At 36.5% G+C, this 19889-nt stretch overlaps 1 protein-coding gene across 1 annotated transcript; it reads right to left on the bottom strand.

The window, feature by feature from the left end:
• Window positions 1-1762: 1762 nt before the first annotated feature.
• Window positions 1763-18197, bottom strand: LOC148852953 (RING-H2 finger protein ATL58-like). The gene is made up of 3 exons (XM_088943713.1): window positions 17154-18197; window positions 16949-17034; window positions 1763-2306 (listed from the first exon to the last, which is right to left on the bottom strand). The coding sequence occupies exons 1-3, from the start codon at window positions 17361-17363 to the stop codon at window positions 1877-1879; spliced, it is 726 nt and encodes a 241-aa protein (XP_088799839.1). The 5' UTR covers window positions 17364-18197; the 3' UTR covers window positions 1763-1876.
• Between the last annotated feature and the right edge of the window lie 1692 nt (window positions 18198-19889).

Here is a 19889-nt window from a genome sequence, read left to right as displayed (position 1 = left end):
TGCCGGTGAACGGAAGAAATCAAGAAGGAAGTTGGGAGGGGAGAGAAGATTAACGCCGTTGGGAGAGAGAAGATTAACCGCAGTGGGATGTTATGGGCATTCCTGGGTTTTTCTATTGAAGGGCCCATAGTCAATTGGGTATCAGGGGTATTTTGGGTATTTTAATAATACGATAGGACGTTGGACTGACGTGGGTGTGGGTTAGTGGAATTGACGGAAATTTGATTTTGCAGGGTATAAAAAATCAAAATTTGTAAAGTAATACAGTGCTGTTGGAAGTAAATTTTTATGCCCTGGGCGGTAAATTTTCCAAAATAAAAACACCTTTTTCTATACAAATTAAGCCCGTTTTCGGTTTTCCATAATGTGAATGTGTGGTTTCAAATTTATGGAAAATTTCCTTTTCTGCAGGACTTTTTTAAAAGCTAGCTAAAAAGAATGTTCCAGGATTCTGGAAGCAAACTGCCAGAATCTGCCTTTTATACCCTATAGACTTTATGCCAGGAGAATGAACTGTGACCGCACAACCCCTTGAATTGGTATATATGCCACTTCGTGACCCCAAGTCCCATTTGATAAATACAGCTCCCATAAAGTAAGAGGTTGAGATTTTTATCTTTATATCATAGTGGATGATAATGATGTTTGGTATGGCTTCCATTTATTTGATAAATGTACTTGATCTGTCTTCAAAGCTGAGAAAAAGTAGTAGATAAACATTTTTTTTACTGTAAGAACTAAGCATCACACAAGCAGAATAATAAATAAACACATTGGTTTACACATAAACCAAAACAAACGTTTGTTTGTTAAACATACTTACCAAATAGCACTTTGGCACAAACGTCCACATGACAATGATTTGACACCATTTATCAAATAAACAGAACCCCCAAACACCATCAAGGTTATCCATTGCATGCAAGATCTACTGCGGAAGTTGAAATAAAGAAAAACAAAGAACAGATTTTCCCTGTTTTGAAATTCAGTCTTAGAGAGTAGGGAAAACGCAACAACATTCACGAGTACCGCTAATTACCACCTAAGGGTTAAGAAACTTAAATTAGATTGATCAAATAAAACACATATTAGATTTAAAAAAGAAAAAAAAAGAACTGCTACAGGGTACATCAAACATAATTGAGATCAAAGAGACTCTGAAGTCTGAAGAACGAGGCTTAAAGACCGAGTTTGAGGGACGAGTATCCATGAGTTATTCAGCATGAACCGTTTGAGTGGTTGTACACTGATTAAGATTACCTTAACCTATGGGTCCCAATTCCAGTAGGGATCCCTTGATCATTCCTTGTGCATGTGCAACATGTACAAAGATGTGATCTTTGTGGCTCGCCCCAAAACATCTGGCAATCTACATACCACTCCCAAAATGGACGTGTGGGCAATGTTCTGGTCTCTGGAACAGGTAGCTGCAAGCTGCACTAATCAAAAGTTCAAAACCTAGAAAACATATATCTATCTTCTTTTTTTTTATCAATAACATCAACTTCATTAAATTAAGAGAAGAGAGGGAATAAGTATACAAAGGGGGAGATAAAATAACTTAGCTCCCCCAAAACAGAAAACACAGGGAATGCAAAGAAAAAAATTAAAAACTAGCCCAAAAAACAGCCTCCTTATTCACTCCTTGCTTGGCCAACCCATCCGTAAATGAGTTGGCACTCCTCTTCACCCAGCTGTACTGAAAACATGTATCTATCTATATATATGCATGGCCAATATGTACTTGTATATATAGATATACTGAGTACAAGCATGAGCTTCATTATTTTTACTATATATGATTGGTAACTTACAAGATTGAGCTTCAACTTCATTAAAATGATAACCTGATGTTACAAGTTACAACACTACACCTTCAAGGATGGATTGTCATGGCAGTATGTTCGACAGAACCACGAGTTTCAATAACAAGCGCAATTGATTGTTCGTTGCTGAACTCACATTCCTCGTGTTCTCTTCTGTTACCGGATAAGTTGTCTTCACTGCTACTACCAGAATGCTCCCTGTTCTCTCCTCTTCTCCCTCCTTCAGCTCCTCCCTGAGCAGATCTTCCATCCTCTGGGAATCCCTGATTGGTTTGTGCTTCATTGGCTTGCATTTCTCCATTGCTGTCAGAAGGATTAGTTCCTGTTTTAGCAGCGGGAAGGAGGGAGAGGCGGCAGAGAGGGCAGGTGGTGTGGATGGCTAGCCAATGGTCAATGCATTCCATGTGAAATGTGTGGCCGCATGCAGGTAGTTGTTGAAGCCTATCCTCAGCTTGGTAGTCCCCTAAGCATACTGAGCATCTGCAAAAGGAAAATGGATGTATGAAATTTTAAGCCAGGAGTAGGATAAAAACTCCAGTTTCAACATCAAGAATTATCAATTAACTTGTTCCAGTAAGGTAACTTGGAGTCAAAGAAATGGAGTGATTGATTTTTTTCTTCTCTGGGGCCCATGAGACCATTGAAATTGTATCTAGCAAGCTAGGAGATTCTTAGGCTTTTTTCCCACCTTTCTGTCCTAGGAAACTAGTTGATGGTTTTATATTTTACAAATCTAGGACAACTGAATTAGTGCACACAATAAAACCCTAATCAACACCCTGTTTTTTATTCATTTTTCATTTTGTCCCCTTTTATTCATATAAGACTATTGCAACAAGATCCACATCCCAATGTGGCATGTTCGTAGATTTGGTGACTTGGTGTTAAGTTTGGCATGCTAGATAGAGGACTGTTGCACTCTTCGTTTCCAGATTTTGGACCGGTGAAATCACTAGTCTGACAAATTCCTGATTCTTCGGAAGTAAGAAACACAATTCAGCATGCGTGCTCATTAGTGGCCAAACCATGGAAGTGGAAGTTTGAACTTTGAACAAGGATCAAATGATGTACGAGGGGTCCTTCATACAAGTATACACTTTCACCAGTTAATCAGTCCAGTATCTAGTTTTTCAGGCAGTAAGGCTCTTTTATGAACGAAATTCATGCAGTTATTCATCGAAAAAAAAGGAAAAGAAAAAGAAACGGAACAGTTATTCATCAAAAAAGAAAAAGAAAGAAAAAAAAAATCACATTTCAGGCACTATGGGACGGCATGGAAGTGATGAGCCACAATCTGACCATAGGATCTTGTTCTGATTTAGAAAATTGAGGTCCTCTTGTCAGAAAAAAAAAGGGACCTCTAGCTTGTTTTCTTTGCCATTTAAATAGTTCATCTTCCCTTTTCCACAAACATAGAGCTTGGCACACAGAGACCATTCTAATTAGGTATGTCCATCAAGCTTTACAGTGGTAACTTGGACATTAGGGTTATCAGATATTCCCATGAGTGAAACACCAGTCCCTGAGACAATCTTGAGATCACTATTAAAAGACATCTTTCAATAAAAGTTCTCCCTTTTAAACTAGAAATAGTTTCTAAAGAGCAAACAAAAGGGGGCAACAGCAACATATAACTTTCTGAGATGTTCCTACTGCACGCTAATCACCATAACATTCACACATGACACTGCATACCAACCACAGCAGATGCCAAGCCTTAAACAGCCTGAAAAAATAGAGCTGGACACTAAATATATTGAAGAAAAAATTTCACAGAACCTTCAATGCTCATCCAAATCATACAACAGTACTTTCAAATTCCTCCAAAAAGTCAGCAACCCAATTGGTACAACAATCGAATTCGTTATCTTGAGTCAAATCTATATTTTTCTCAAAAAAAATCATCAAAAATACCAAAACAGCCGCAAAATGGCATGATATCTACACCAGAATTCTTCTAAAATCACTCTTAAGGGGCAACCCAGTGCATGAAGCTCCCACCAATGTAGGGTCTGGGGAAGGACAGATGTATGCAGCCTTACCCCTGCACATACAGAGAAGCTGTTGCCAAGATTTGGACCCTGGTCACCCAGGTCACAATGGAGCAACCTAACTGTTGCACCAAGGCCCACCTTCTTCTAAAATCACTCTTGATAAAAAAATATATATATAGGGTTCTTTTTGTTGGGTGCATCAGCTGTCCATGAATTGGGATTTTCTCCTTACAAAGAGCTCCTCACACCGACCTCACAACACATCCCACCATGCATTGAGAACATCTCCCCATGAATAACAAAATACAAAGTTACAAACAATAGGATATGTTCCCAATGTGTGGCTAGGATGTGCTGTGAGGCTGGTGTGAGGAGCAGATCCAGACTCGCTGTCCATAGAGTCTTTTGGTATCATCTAATGACAATGAAAACATCAGCACAACAAGAAGTGTGTAGGGTTGACTAAGAAACTTGAATCTCTACTCTTACACCAACTGGAGAGTTTTGTTGATTAAATAGCTTGTTTAGAGAAGAAAAGAACAAAAAGAGGAAGAAATAAAGAGAGGTCTAAAACATTGGCTGCTAGCCCTTCTCATTAGACAATCCATCTGTGGGAAGGTAGGGTAAGGCAATAATGGAGGTCTAGCTGAAAGACGGTAGATGGCCCTGTGGAGGTGAAGGAGGAAGAGTTGCAGAGAGAGCTTAATGGAGGCTGTAATGGAGGTTGAGAACATAGTCTAGCAGAGCTTCCACAGGGAGAGGATAATTCATGCGTGAGGAGAGCCTTGAGTCTCTCTATTTACAGAGGAAAAGTCCCCCACAGAATAGGAAATCATGTAATATAAGAGGAAACTTTCCCTGAAGCGGGAAAAGTTTGTTATTTGGTTAGATCTGGGATAGAGAGGTCATGAGTAGTCTTTAGCCATGTGTCACTAGGAGATCCCAAGGTCTGCGTTCCCACCCTTCTCCTCGGGGTCCACACATGAGCACGAGCTCAGCTACAGCCTTGCTTCTAAAAGATTCTCATGCCTTAGACATTTGTCTGAAACATTAAAGCATTGGTTTATCATCACAGTTATTTTGGTGTGTTATACTGCTGCTCTGTGGTGCTCAGGTAATGCATTGTCACAGACCTTTGTGAGTACATTATCTGTAGTGCTTTGGTGATACGTCATCGCAGTGTAGAAGATTACTGCACTGATTCATTGAATCGTAGGATGTTAGTGTCTGCAGTAAGCTCAGCCATGTTCTGCAGTATGAAAATGATTTACGTCTCATGGAGAGTATTCATGTTTGTTGTGAAATAACCCGAGTGGGACTGTGCTGTAATTCACCAAACTTGGATTTGTGATAAAACGTGAGTTGTTGTGGTCACTTACTCAAGTGTCTACAACGCACTCTCCATGGGGTCTAAATCCATGTACTTACACCATCCATAACTACTACAAATAAATAAGGGCCAAGTGCTGAGCCTTGGTTAAGTCCCATTGTGACTGAAAATTCCTATGTCTCTCCCATAGGTGTTCTAACATTGATAGTTGCACCCTCGTGCATATCATTAATAAAGTCTAGGGCTGCAATTAGATCAGATTCACCACCATCTGAATCCAATTGGATTTGGGGGTCTCAAATTAGATTTTGATTTAATCTGACTCCGCTTTATTTTTAAATATAGAGAAAAAATAAAAATAAAAATAATTACTTTTTAACTTATATAATAAATTAATATAAATATGAAATATTGAATTTATTATATATTTATATATAACTTTATATGTTTTTATATGTATATGTATTAACAAAGAAAAATAGAAGAAATAAGGAAGAAGAAGAAGAGAGGAGAAAGAGAAGAGAAATATTGAAGAGTGAATCAGTTCTAGCGGCGCTATAATTTTTTATTATATAGTGACACTTAAAAAGAGGGAAAAAGACTCTTATGCCCTTGCAGCACTTACAGAACATAAATAGTATAAAAACTAAGCTATTTTAACACTCTCCCTCAAGTTGAGACATAGATGTCAATCATGCCCAACTTGTCACACAAATCATTATGCCGCATGTGATAGAGACCCTTAGTGAAAATGTTTGCAAGTTGTTCTTTTGAGCTGCCATAGGGAGTGCATACTTTTCCACTCATAACTTTTTCCCTACTAAAATGCTTGTCCACTTTAATATGTTTTGTCCTATCATAGAGGACTGGGTTGGCAGCAATGTTGATTGCAGTTTTGTTGTCCCAATAGAGTGACATAGGGCTGTTAACTGCAAACTTAGTTCACCTAACAGGTTCTTTATCCGCATGATCTCAGCAACTCCATGAGACATAGTTCTATATTTTGCTTCAGTGGACCTAGCCACCACACTTTATTTCTTACTTCTCCAAGTGAGTAAGTTTCCTCCCACAAAGGTACAATACCCACTAGTAGACTTTCTGTCATCGATTGCCCCTGCCTAATCAGTATTTGTATACACTTCAACTTTCTAATAACCATGTTTCTGGAATAACAAATCAGCCCCTGGGAACTTCTTGAGGTATCTAAAGCCATGTTTGGGAGTGCTTATGTTAAAAATAAGTGCTTATTGAATAAGTAGTTAAAAACAAGTGCTTATTCGAATAAGCACATATTTGCATTTGTCTCCCATTTTTTCAAGTGCTTATTTTAAAAAATAAACACTTATTTCATATTGGGCATTTGGTAGTCTTTTTTTTTATCAATCATTTGGTAGTCTTTCTCTTAGAGCTAAGATCTTGGCAGTTATGAAAGGTGTTTAGAAAGCTAAGGAAATGGGCGTCAGAAAACTCATAATTGAAGGGGACTCGGAGGTGGTAATAGGGTGGCTGAGGAAAGACAACTGCAGACTGGAAGTACAGCAATGAGAAAAGAAAGTTCAAGTGGCTGGTGCGGGAAATGCAAATCAGGTTGAGTTGGGTTAATAGATCAGCTAACTTTATAGCTGATGGGCTAGCTAAACAAGAGACTGAAAGGGATGTAATGTTTTGGGCTAAGTTGAAATCATTTTACTTCTTTTTTCCTTTCTTTTTTTGAGGAATTAAGCCTTCTTTGGAAGACAAGAGTGTTTGTCTTCCTTGATGTAACTATTCCTATCATATTTTAATGAAATTTATGAAGTTGTTATTGATAAAAAAAAAATCATTTGGTAGTCTTTTTCTCCAATAAGCACTTAAATAAGCATTTATAACTATTTTGTCCTTCATTTTCTTTCAAATTTTATGAAAGAACTTTTATAAAAATACTTTTACGGAAGCATTTTTACAAAAGTACTTTTATGAAAGCACTTTCGTAACAGTACTAAGTACTTTTATGAAAGCGCTTTTACAAAAGTACTTTATAAAAGCACTTTTATAAAAGTACTTTTACTAAAGCACTTTTATGAAAGTATTTTGATAAAAGTACTTTTATAAAAGTACTAGGAAAGCATTTTGATAAAAGTGCTTGTATAAAAGCACTTTTACGGAAGTAGCTTTATTATAGTACTTTTACGAAAGCACTTTAATAAAAGCACTTTTACAAAAGTACTTTTATAAAAGCACTTTTATAGAAGTACTTTTATAAAATTCAACTAGGGATAGTTTTATAAGTGGTATTTTAAAATTCAACTAGGGATAATTTTGGAAAAGAAAATTGAATAAGTGTTTATTGTATAAGCACTTAAAAAAAGCTAGAAATTTGGGTTTAAAAAATAAGCACTTATTTTGGGCTTATTTTCCAAACACCAATAAGTGCTTAATGGTGTGGTCTTGGCCCAAATAAGCACTCCCAAACATGGCCCAATGATCCTTTCTACAGCTTCAAAGTAGGAAGTCTTGGTATTATGCATGAACTAACTAAGGACACCCATAGCATAAGCAATGTCAATTCTGGTCATAGACAAATATAAGAGTCTCCCTACAAGTCTCTAGAACTTCACATCTTTCATAGCCTCCCCCTAACTGTCACCCAACTGATGATTAGGTTCAATGGATGAATCAATTGGTTTCTCTCCTAACTTGCCTGTGTCCTCTAATAGATCTAGTACGCATTCCCTTTGAGAAATAAAGATGCCCTTTTGAGAGTGGGGAACTTCAATCCCAAGGAAATAATGTAAGGGGCCTAGATCTTTCACCTCGAATTGAGTGGCTAAGAATTTCTTCAACTTTTGTGTTTTAGTCTTCTAATCTCTTGTGACCACTATATCACCAACATGATTAGAGTTGCAATTTTCCCTTCACCTTTCTTCACAAACAGAGTATGATTTGACTTTGTTTAAACCCCATTTGTTGTACAGCCAAGTGAAACTTACTAAACCAGCCTCGAGGTGATTTTTTTTTTTTTTTATGAATGCCTCGAGGTGACTGTTTCAACCCATATAATGATTTTTTAACCTGCACACCTTTTGACACAAAAACCCGAAGGTTGAGTCATGTACACCTCCTCCTCTAAGTCACCATTCAATTGCATTTTTTTATGTCTAATTAGTGAAGTTCCTAGTCAAGATTAGTTGCTAGTGAAAGGATGATTCTGATAATATTCATCTTGGCTACTAGAGCAAAGGTCTCTACATAATCTACTCCATACACCTGTGTTAAACCCTTTTGCCACCAATCTAGCCTTTTACCTTTCTACCATACCATCAACCCATTTCTTCATTGTGAATACCAAATTGCATCCCACTTGTTATTTTTCTTCAAGAAGATCCACCAACTCTCAAGTGTCATTCTTGTACAAGGCATTAATTTGATAATTTCTTCCTTCATTGCATCTGTCCGTTGAGGTATGGATAAAGCTTCCGCCACATTCTTAGGAATAGAAATGATGTCAATGGAGGAAAGGAAAACATGACATGATGGTGAAATATGATCATAAGACACAAAGTGATAGATAGGATGATTAGTAGTAGAAGATATAACACCCATTCTCTTAACAATGGGAACATCAAGATCATCAATAATAGGAGGATCAATATCAAGAGGACCAGTCATATCAATAGGAACAAGTGTTCCTAGTGGATAAGGTTCTACCTTTGGAGTTTGAAGATGTTGACAACATAGTTTTAGGTTCCATGGCTCTTAAACACTATTCGCTCTTGTAGTGACAAAGGAAGACCTGGAATGGAGGATCAAGAAGATGAGGTAATTGAAACTGAGTATGTTTCTCCTCAACCCTACTCTCCCATTGAGGAAAAACTGAGAAAAACAGTTGACTTTCAAAGAAAGATACATCCATGAAGACATAGTACATGCGTGAAGCAGAATCATAGCATTGGTAGCCCTTTTGAGACAAAGGGTAACCGAGAAAAATATAAAGGATAGCACGAGGATCAAGCTTACCACAAGTAGGAGACAAGTCATGAACAAAGCAACGACATCCAAAGACACGTTGGAATAGATGACAAAGGGGCCTTAGGAAACAACAATTGATGTGGGGCCTTATACTCTAGCAACGACGGTATACAATTGATGAATCTTCCTTGGTTACCCTTTGCTAGAGTCTTAGAAAAATGTACCACCCTTCTGCTTTTTTCAATTTTAATGAATTTTCCTTTTTATCCTTAAAAAGTGATATATGCAGCACACATAACAACATCCATCCAGAAGCGTTTCAGAACATGAATATGGAGTAATAAACCATGAGTAACTTCAAGAAGATGACAATTTTTGAGTTCCTAACCTAACCGGGCTCAATCCTGAGTATGATATAGTTAGACAGAATGTATTAGCTAAGGATGAATTTTCCTTTTTATCATACCACCCTTCTGCTTTTTTCAATTTTAATGAATTTTCCTTTTTATCCTTAAAAAGTGATATATGCAGCACACATAACAACATCCATCCAGAAGCGTTTCAGAACATGAATATGGAGTAATAAACCATGAGTAACTTCAAGAAGATGACAATTTTTGAGTTCCTAACCTAACCGGGCTCAATCCTGAGTATGATATAGTTAGACAGAATGTATTAGCTAAGGATGAGGTAAGCATTTCTCAGGCTTATTCTATGGTTAGTAGTGAGGAGAATGGAACACTTTGCTAATGCTGGGACGAAGTAGAAGGGTGGTACCAAGAGAAATGAAGTTTTGTGTGAATATTGCAAGAAGCCAAAGCACACAAAAGATACTTGTTGGAAGTTACATCTACAGCTCCTAACCCCCAGATTCAAGAATAATAGTAACAATGATAGAAAGAATGGGAATGGGAAAGGAGTAATGTAGCCACCTCCTCTGATGGTGAGAAGGGGCAATGTGATGAGAAGTCTGTAGGGCAATAGCTTGCAACTGCCAAGGCCGAATATGAGAAATATGGCTGCATCATAAGTCATTTGGAGTCTACTTCAACTTCCACTCCACCAAGTAACAGCTCCACCTCTACCTATGCTCACTCAGGCATTTGTGCTACTGCGAATCATGCCTCTATCTTAGGTAATTGTAGGATCCCCTAGATAATACATTTTGGTGCTTCCGACCATATGACTAGTGCTTCCACTTTATTCACTACTTACCAACTCTTATCTAGTCATGACAAAGTATCCCTTGCTAATGGTTCTATTGCCCCCATCTCAGGAAAGGGGCGCATCAGAACCTCATACTCCCTTACTTTGACTTTTGTGCTTCATGTACCTAAACTTAATACCAACCTACTTTCAATAAGTAATTTGACTATATCTAAGTGTAACCTTCTTTCCTTCTTATTGTGTTTTTCAAGACATGAAATCTCAGAAGGTGATTGGGATTGGCCATGAGGCGAATGGGATATATCTGTTAGACATGCCTGAACAGAGCCAAGTACTACCTCAAAAATCAGCTTTTGGATCTACAGTTTTAGAGTCAATTAGTTATGTCATGCTATGTAATTATCGTTTGGGTCATCTGTCTTTTTCTTCTTTAAAGCTTTTGTTTCTTGCACTATTTGAAGGAGTCAATCTGTTGAGTCTACATTGTGAATCTTGTGAGTTTTCAAAACATTGTAGAAACTCTTATCCAACAAGTAATAAAATATCCATTTTTCCTTTTAACATTGTGTGGGGGCTTACCATTTACCTTTCATGGGAGGTTATAAATATTTCATTTTGTTCATTGATGACATCTCTCGCTACACTTGGTTGTATCTTATGCATTCATGTGCTGAAATGCATAAACTTGTTCAATAGTTTCATGAATTTGTGCTTACCTAGTTTGACACCCAGATCAAAATATTTTGATTAGACAATGTTAAGGAATATTTTGAGAAGGATCTTGCCTCTTATTTTGAGAAGTTTGGAGTTGTTCACCAAAGATCTTGTCCCCGCACTTCAGAACAAAATGGGGTAGCACAGAGAAAGAATTGACACATTGGGGAAGTTGCTAAAAGCATCATTTTTGCTTCTTGTGTTTCTATAAGGTTTTGGGGTGATGTAGTGATGACACCTACGAAACCGTATGCCTTCCCGGGTTTTGGGGTTCTCCCTTCAATGTTCTCTTTCCAAACCTTGAAGTTTCCTCCATTCCTTTGAAAGTCTTTGGGTACACTTGCTATATTTATGTTCCTAGTTTCCAAAGACACAAGTTTGAACCCAAGTCTAGGAAGTGCATTTTTCTAGGGTATACCTCCACATAGAAGGGTTATTGTTGCTTTGATCCCAATAGTGGCACCCGGTTTGTTTCTATGGATGTCACTTTTGCAAAGTCAACCCCCTTTTATAGCCATTCTTTTAAGGGGGAGCCCTCCAGTGAGTTGTTTGCTTCTCCCCCACCTTTACCAGCTCTTGTTGACTCTTGTATTTGTCTTCCTTCAACTCCTTTGACTCCTGTGGTTGAATCTTCTGGCTCCTCCATTCCTGTACCTCCTCCTCTTCCTCCTAGTCCTCCTATGCTCACTACACCTCCTGTTCTTCAAAGGTGGTACCAACTACAAAGACTAAGGCATGGTCGCATGGACAGCTTGTTCCCTCATCTCCAAGTGAGATTCCAGAACTTCCAATCATTGAAGAGATGACAGGTCCTATAGAACCACAACCAGTACCCTCATTCCTAGACCTTGACCTACCCATTGTTGTAAGAAAAGGTAAAAGGAAATGTACTTTTCACTGCATTTCTAAACACCTTTCTTATAGTTTGTTGTCCCCTTCCTACTATTCCTTCTTAGCCTCCATTTCAGCCCAAACTGTCCCAAAGAATGTATCGGAAGCCTTATCCAAACCAGAATGGAGGAATGCTATGAGAACTGAGATAGAAGCATTTCATAAGAACAATACTTGGGATATTGTAGACTTACCTACTGGGAAGGATCCTGTTGGTTATAAATGGGTTTACACCATAAAACACCATGCCAATGGACAGATTGAGAGGTATAAAGACCCCTTATTGCCAAGGGGTATACTCAGGTCTAAGGTTCAAAATTTCAATACTAAACGCCCCATATTGGGTGTATCATATCAGTGGCTTAACAATACGCCCCTACAAAGGTGGTATCGGGGCCTAACTTGGTTCAAGGGGTAGACCAACCTTAAACTGACCCCCCTAAACTAGTTCCAAAGAAAAAAGAGGGAGAGCGAGCTTCGATACAGCCGATAGGCCAGTAGGGGCGTATTGTCCTGTATCGATATTTTAAACCTTGCTCAAGTCTATGGGATTATGGAAACCTTTTCTCCAATGGAAAAGATGACACCTGTGAGAGTTCTCTTGTCTTTGGCAGTAAATTATGATTGACCTCTTTACCAGTTTGATGTCAAAAATGCCTTCTTGAATGGTGACTTGACAGAAGAGGCATATATGTCCCTTCCCCCTGGAATGTATGGTAAGGAGATGCAAGGTAAGGTGTGTAAACTGAAGAAGTCTCTTTATGGACTCAAGTAGTCTCCTCGTGCTTGGTTCGATAGATTCAGGATTGCACTTATTCAGTTTGATTATACACAGACACAGTTAGATCACACTCTATTTGTGAAGAGGAGAGCTTCTCATGTTACCTTCCTCCTTGTGTATGTGGATGACATTGTTATCACAGGTAGTGATGCACAAGAAATTCATGATGTTAAATACTTCCTTAACTCTAAATTTGAGATTAAATATTTGGGGGAGTTGAGGTACTTCTTGAGCATTGAGGTTGCTAGGTCTAAAGAGGGACTTTTCATCTCCCAAAGGAAGTATGTGTTGGACCTTCTCACCGAGACTGGGAAGCTTGGTGCCAAGACTGCTTCCACTCCTATTAATGTGAATCATAAGCTCTCGGCTAATGATGGGGAGCTCTTGACTGATAGGGGAGTGTTTCAAAGATTGTTGGGGAAGCTTCTATACCTATGTATGACTCGGCCAGACATTTCCTATGCTATATGCATGCTCTTAGAGACACACATATGGTTGCTGCAAAAAGGGTGTTGTGTTATCTTAAGGGTACTCCTGGAAAAGGTATACTCTTTGCTAAGCATGGGCATATTAAATTAGAAGCGTATATAGATGCTGACTAGGCAGGCAGTATAGATAGCAGAAGATCCATATCGGGTTATTGTGCCATGGTGGCTAGAAATATTGTCTCCTGGAAGAGTAAGAAGTAGTCTATTGTTGCCCGATCTTCAGTTGGGGCAAAGTATAGGGCTAAGGCTCATGGGGTGTCGGAGTTGTTGTGGCTCAAATCTCACTTAGAAGAGATGGGAATTGATTATGATAGGTTGCTAATGTTATATTGTGATAATCAGGCTGCCATTAACATTGCTCATAACCCTGTTCAGCATGACAACCAAACACATTGAGGTAGACAAACACTTCATATGAGAGAGAGTGGCCTCTGGAGAAGTGTGCCTCCCTTTCATATCTTCAGAGGAACAACTAGCAAACATCTTGACCAAGGGAGTACCTAAGGAAAATTTCCAACACTATATAAGCAAGCTGGGCATGATTGACATCTATGCTCAGCTTGAGGGGGATTGTAGAGAGATTGGGCCTAATGGGCCTTATTTTGGTGGTTGAATGCAGTGTTTTAAAGGTGCAAGGCGCAAAAAAGGCGAAGGGGTCAATTTGCACTTCAAGCGCAAGGTGCAAGGCGAGGCGCGCACCTTTTTGAAGCAAGGTGCAAAAATACAAAAAGAAATGCTAAAAAATAAAAAAATAAAAAAAGTCAAAATTTTCAAAAAAAGCCAAAAAGTTCAAAAAAATAAAAGAAATATTAAACATAATATTAATAAAAAATATAAACTTAAATTTTAAAATAAGTGTTTTAAAAAACATATTATCTAAAATTAAAATACATAAACATAAGATGTAAAGCATATTCAAATGAGAATTTAAAAATAAAATCAAACATATAAAACATTTTCAAGCATGTAAAACCTCTAATCTCTTTTTTCACTCATTTGCATTACTTCAAGTACCTATTTAATGTAAACATATTACATTCTTGATTCTACAAGCCGCCTTTGTGCCACCCCCCGAAGCAAGCCCAAACAAGTCTACGTTAGGTCTTAAATTCTTAGTTTTCACACAAAAAATAATGATTTTGTAGTTTTAATTGCTTTTTAAGACTAATAAAATGTCTTAAACAAGTCCACATTACCACTGGTTTTCTTCTATAGAGAATCAACATGTAAAAAGTCTTTCAACAGAGGCTAATCGTCTCTTTGATCCTTCTACTTTTCTTTTGTAGAAGAAAAGGGGGAGAACCATGTGGAGATGCATAAGAGTGGAATTGATTTGGACCATTTGGGAAGATAGGAATGCAAGAATTTTCCTTGAGAAGGGAAGACACATGGGTGTAGTAAAACAACGTGTGTTGACTAGAGCAATCCATTAGTGTAATGACATCAAAAACAATCTTGGGAATTTAACTTTTAGTGGTCACTCTCCTCACCAGAGGTCTTCCTAGAATCTCATCAAGTCACCTTTACTAGATCCAGATCTGATGAGGCTGAGGAAAATATCAAAAATAGAGGAAATTTCCATCTGGAGGAGGGTACAATGTTTCCTTCAACACCAGTTTTTCAGCTTATCCTTTTATTTTGCAAAGAAGAAATCAACTACAGGCATAACTAAATATCCAAATGCAGACTCAATCCAGCTCAAAGATAGACTATAAGTTGGATCCAAAAGATTCTTGAATCCTCAGCCGATCAGGTAAAACTAAAATCCTGTCCACAATCATACTGCCAATGTCAGCACAAATCCTTTCAGCCCCCTCTCTCTTTCCATCAAACATTCTTCTATTTCTTTCCAAGCTCCCCAACAAATAGAAAAGGGAACAGAATTCAGAAAAGTTTTGCCTTCTTACTTCCATATAAATGTGGCTAATAAAAAAAAAATCTCTTTAGAACAGCCTGGTTGGATCAATTGAACCATGAATAATGAAAAGAAACCTCAAATGAAGGCTTCCAGTCTACAATGTACAAACAAGTGCCTGACGTCTTCTTAATTCTCACCAGACACAGACAGATCTCAAATGGACTATAATAAGAATGCTATCCAGTGCAGCTAACCATGCATATGCTCCACCCTTGTGGGAATAGCAATGGCTGCATATGGCATGATTATTAGGACCAATTAATAAGAGGCCACAAAAACTAAAGAGTGAAGAAACAGAAACCCTTGCCATGACTCCAGTAAGAAAAACAGCCCAAACTGATGGAGGTGCAGGTTGAATCTGACAAAGTCATGACACTCTGGAAAGCATGCATTGTCTTCTCCATCCAACTGTACAAAATGCCCATCTATTATCTTTTGAATTTGTATAACTTTCTTTTCATAATGACTAATGCCATTTTATTAAGAGGAATAGCCTTCGTACTTTAATGGTGTCACTTTTACAATGTTTTCTTAGGTCAATCCAATTTTTACATGAATCACCAAAATTTATCCTTTACACCCCATTACATAAAAGAGCTAAAAAGGTCAACTACAATTTCTACAAGGTCAAACCAATTTCATTTTCCATTTTTACCATTTAGAATTCTATTATACAGAAGGTAAAAAAAAGTAAACCAACAGTCAAGCCTACTGATATCTTCTTTACAATTCCGTACCAAACCAGTGCTCCCTTTCATCTTTTTTTTATGAGTTGTTCCCTTTCACCTTCTTCTCCAGTTTCCCAACCACAGATAACTACTTCCAATGGAAATTACGAAACCAAGCCAAAGGTAATTAAAGTCAAACTGATTTTCGAAACATACTTAAACATAAGACTCATAACCCAAGTTTAATTCCACCTTCTAATCAACCCTCTCTTAGCATAAATCTCATAAAACTTTCTCATGTTTTAATTTTTCAAGATGAAAGAAGTAAAGCAACAGATTAATGACATAATTAGTGCAAGCAATTGAGTATTATGAAAATCCAAACAAATAGCGAAAGAGAACAATGAATCTAAGCAAGGAAGCATCATAGAATCTAAACATATAAGTAATGAACAACACACTAATATATACTATATGATATTATGTATCGTAGAGCACAAATAGAAAACAAAATAAGATAAGGTGCACCCCTTGATTCTTCCTTTCCTAAGGGGATGTGCAACATTTATGTAAATACAGTGTGGCATAAAGGCAACCCCCAAGAAAACACCTTGCCTTGATAACTATGGTATCATGCTTAACATGTGTAAATGACCTTTATCTATCAAAAAATAATAATTATGGTATGATATGACTTTTGTATCTGCTATATATCTTTGTAAATCAAGGAAGGAGTAAAAGGAATATCCCCTTCCACAAGGGAAAAACAGTACATTATTAGCAAGATTGGTTACTGAAATAATTGAGGGAAGAAAATTAGCATATGGAGACAGTAATATAGCATTACAAGGACTAATCTCCTGAGTAATGAAAGAAGAAGAAGTAACTTGGTTTCTGGAAAGTGGAAACTACATGGGATAAAAACATTTCACTTATGTTGTTTACAACAACCAAAAGCACGAACTCTTGACATTAGATAGATCAATTATACAAACTTCGACAAAACTAGAGTAATTATAGGATTTCAAAATGAATTCGTTTGCACATCTTACTAATACTCCTTGATAATTATGATAAAACTGAAATAATATCACTGCACTTGGCTTCCAAGCGCTCACTAAATAAATCATCCATAGCATATGAGAATGTTGATAAAACTTCAAAAAACAAATTAAATTATCTAAGTTTAAACAAAGTGAGCAACATAGAACAATTACTCTTACTGTGTATCTCTGACTGAGAAGCTTTCCCGAAATATGATTATTGGAAGCATTTCCCTAAGTTCCTTAGTTAAGCCCGACTCGCATGACTGTGACACAGTGATGAGAAAGAAAAGTAGAAATAGAATATCATTAAAAGCCCGAAAGCATAGAGTTCATAAAGTCAACAAGTATAATAAACAGAACAAATTGATGGTAATAATCTTACTCTAGTGATGGCCCCTCTCTCCTGGTAGGATGTCCTCATTCGCAGAGATGTCCAATCTACCCTCCTTCGCCGAAGGTAGAACAAGTAGAACAAGAATAAAAGAATGAAAGTGAAGAAAATTGGTACAGAGAAGATAAAAGCTTGGTATAGTTTTAATTCAGCAGAAGCCGTAGAGCAACAACTAGGAGGATCTGGATAGCTATGAGACATCACCAACCTCTTTCAAGGACTCCAAATCCCATAAATTAAATAAATAAAAAATTTAAGAGCGATCCCTTCAATTCAACAAAACCAAGATCAGGAAAACAGAAAAAGAAACGGAAAAAAACTGCTCTAGTGTCGCTCAATCAAGCGAAAAGCAGATAACCCAAATTACGAAATGCAGAGAACACAAAACGTATGCACCAAGCTTAAAGAGGAGAAATACCCAAATCAGAAAACAGCAAAATAAGGAAAGCTGGAAAGACCTGATACCAGGGAAGGAGCCCTAGAAGAAAATCACTGAATCCCCAACCCCAGACCAACCAAAACACAGGAAGCAAAACAGAAAATAGAAAGAAATTAAACAAACGAGATTAATGAAAAATGCAGCAAGTTTGATTCCCCCAACACGAGAAGGATAAAAAAAAAAAACAAGAATGCAACACAATTCAGAAGCATGCAATTGCAAAATGTTTAGATGATAATGAAACCTGTCAAATTTGGGAACTGTAACAGAGATTTGAAAAATAAGAAAAGCATCAAATCCGGAGGCCCAAATTGAATGAGGTGAGGCTGCTAATGTCAAGAGAATAAAACTCGAAGCAAATTTACAGGTTTCCCCACATGGAAGCTGGCGACCCAGCAGGAAGTGTGACACCCAACCACGATGCCATTTTAGGGAGAATCCACTGACTTGTGAGAACGTGAGATGCCTTCTTGATGTTCTTTTTCTTTGCCTTTGTTGGGCTTTTTAACAGTAAGTTGGCACTTCAGGGTTGACAGTTTTACTGAAGAAGGCAAACAGAACATAAGCTCGGTTATAATTTGTGTCCGTCCATTCATGTTCAGTCTACTGATTACTGACTAAAGTGGAAGCTTGCATTGTTTACTGTTGTTTTTTTGTATCGACCAGAAAATACTTCTATATACTAGCGGGGTCCGTGCAATGCACGGGAAAATGTAATGTCCAATTTGATAATAAAAAGTATCAAAATGATATATTAATTGTTAACATTGAATTTGTCAAGGGAAGATAAAGCAACAAAAACTAATAAATATTATAAACAATGCAATATTGTTTAAAATAGTTAATCTTTCTTTTAATAATTTGTAACAAAAATAATTTAGTAATATAGTAATTTGGATTAACTATTAATATTCTTAACAAAAATAATAAATTATTAATAATTATTTTTTCATATTATTTATTAGTGTTACGTTTTATGACAAAAAAGATTAAAAGGATGCCCTAATTGTTGGCCACTGGAAAATTAATTTCAACAAATCTTGTTTCCTTTGAAGTATTTTTTTAATAGGTTTCAATTATTTTGCACTTTCAGTACAGTATTTTTTATTAATTTTCAGCAATTCCCAATAATTTTTAGTAATTTTTGCATTTTTCAATAGTTCTTCAACAATTTTCAGTTGTTTTTCAATAACCAAAATGTGCATTTTCATAATTACCATGGGTTTTCAGTATTTTTGTTTTCATTATGCTTCAGCATTTTTTCATTATTTTATGAGTAAATTTTGAATAATCTTTAGTACAACTTCAATAATTTCTAGTTGATTTTTAATAAATTTTCACCAGAAATTTCAGAAAAAAAGTAATTTAGTATTGAATTTTCAGTATTTTAATTAATTTTCAGTAATTTTTATTAATCTTTACTAACCTTTCAATCATTTTCACTTGATTTTCAATAAATTTCCACTTGAAAAATAATTTTTTTGTCTTTTCATTATTTTCTTAATGATTTTCAAATATTTTGTACTTTGGTGTTTTTAATATTTTCATTAATTGTTTGTCGTCTTTGCAATTTCGCTTATAGAAAATTCCAGTTAATTTTCAATAATTTTTAAATAAAACATTAATCAGAAAAATAATTTTCAGTTTATTTCCAATAATTACAAAAAATTGATTATATTATTTTCAGTATTTTCTAATTAAATTTCAAATTTTCAGAAATTTTAGTATTTTTTAATTATTCTCATTTGGGTAGAGCTGGTTCCCATCCAATCCAAATACTATTATTAAGAGCATGTTTGGCATGTCTTTTTGAGAAGATCTTCTGACATGCAAAAGAAGCATTGAACTTTTGCATGAATGCAAAAGTACATTTGGCAGAAGTGTATCTTTTTGCACGAGATTAAAACGTGAAAGACACGAAAAGTTTCATTTAAAGCTTTTCGAAATCAGCCCAAAATGGGTTTTTCGCGTTTTTTTGACATTTCATCTTTTAGAGGTTAAATCTTCTGCATATCAAACAGAAATAGATCAAAATTCAATCTTCCCGACTTGTAAACAACCAAAAGACTGTGCAAAAAGGCACACCAAACAAGTCCTAAAATAACCTATTGAATAATAATGATTGTAATTATTATAAATTTAAATTGATTGCAAATATAAATAAATGACATGTAATATATATACACGGGTCATGGCGGACCTGTACAATAAACCTCCCGCACAATCAGAATTCAGAAAACGCAATTCTACCCTCCTCCTCCTCCTCTCTCTCTTTCTTTCCTTACTTC

This window comes from Nelumbo lutea, chromosome 5 (genome assembly GCF_056320005.1).
Source record: "Nelumbo lutea isolate HS-2025 chromosome 5, American lotus-T2T, whole genome shotgun sequence".
NCBI classification, from domain to species: Eukaryota; Viridiplantae; Streptophyta; class Magnoliopsida; order Proteales; family Nelumbonaceae; genus Nelumbo; species Nelumbo lutea.
Note: the sequence above shows the minus strand (reverse complement) of the source record. Positions and strands in the feature narration are given on the sequence as shown.

Coding starts and splice junctions, on each gene's coding strand:
- LOC148852953 (XM_088943713.1), bottom strand. CDS start 17,363: ATGTCTCATAGCTATCCAGATCCTCCTAGTTGTTGCTCTACGGCTTCT. Junction 17,035..17,153: donor AGAGAGGGGCCATCACTAGA/GTAAGATTATTA, acceptor ACTGTGTCACAG/TCATGCGAGTCGGGCTTAAC. Junction 2,307..16,948: donor TTCTCAGTCAGAGATACACA/GTAAGAGTAATT, acceptor TTCCTTTTGCAG/ATGCTCAGTATGCTTAGGGG.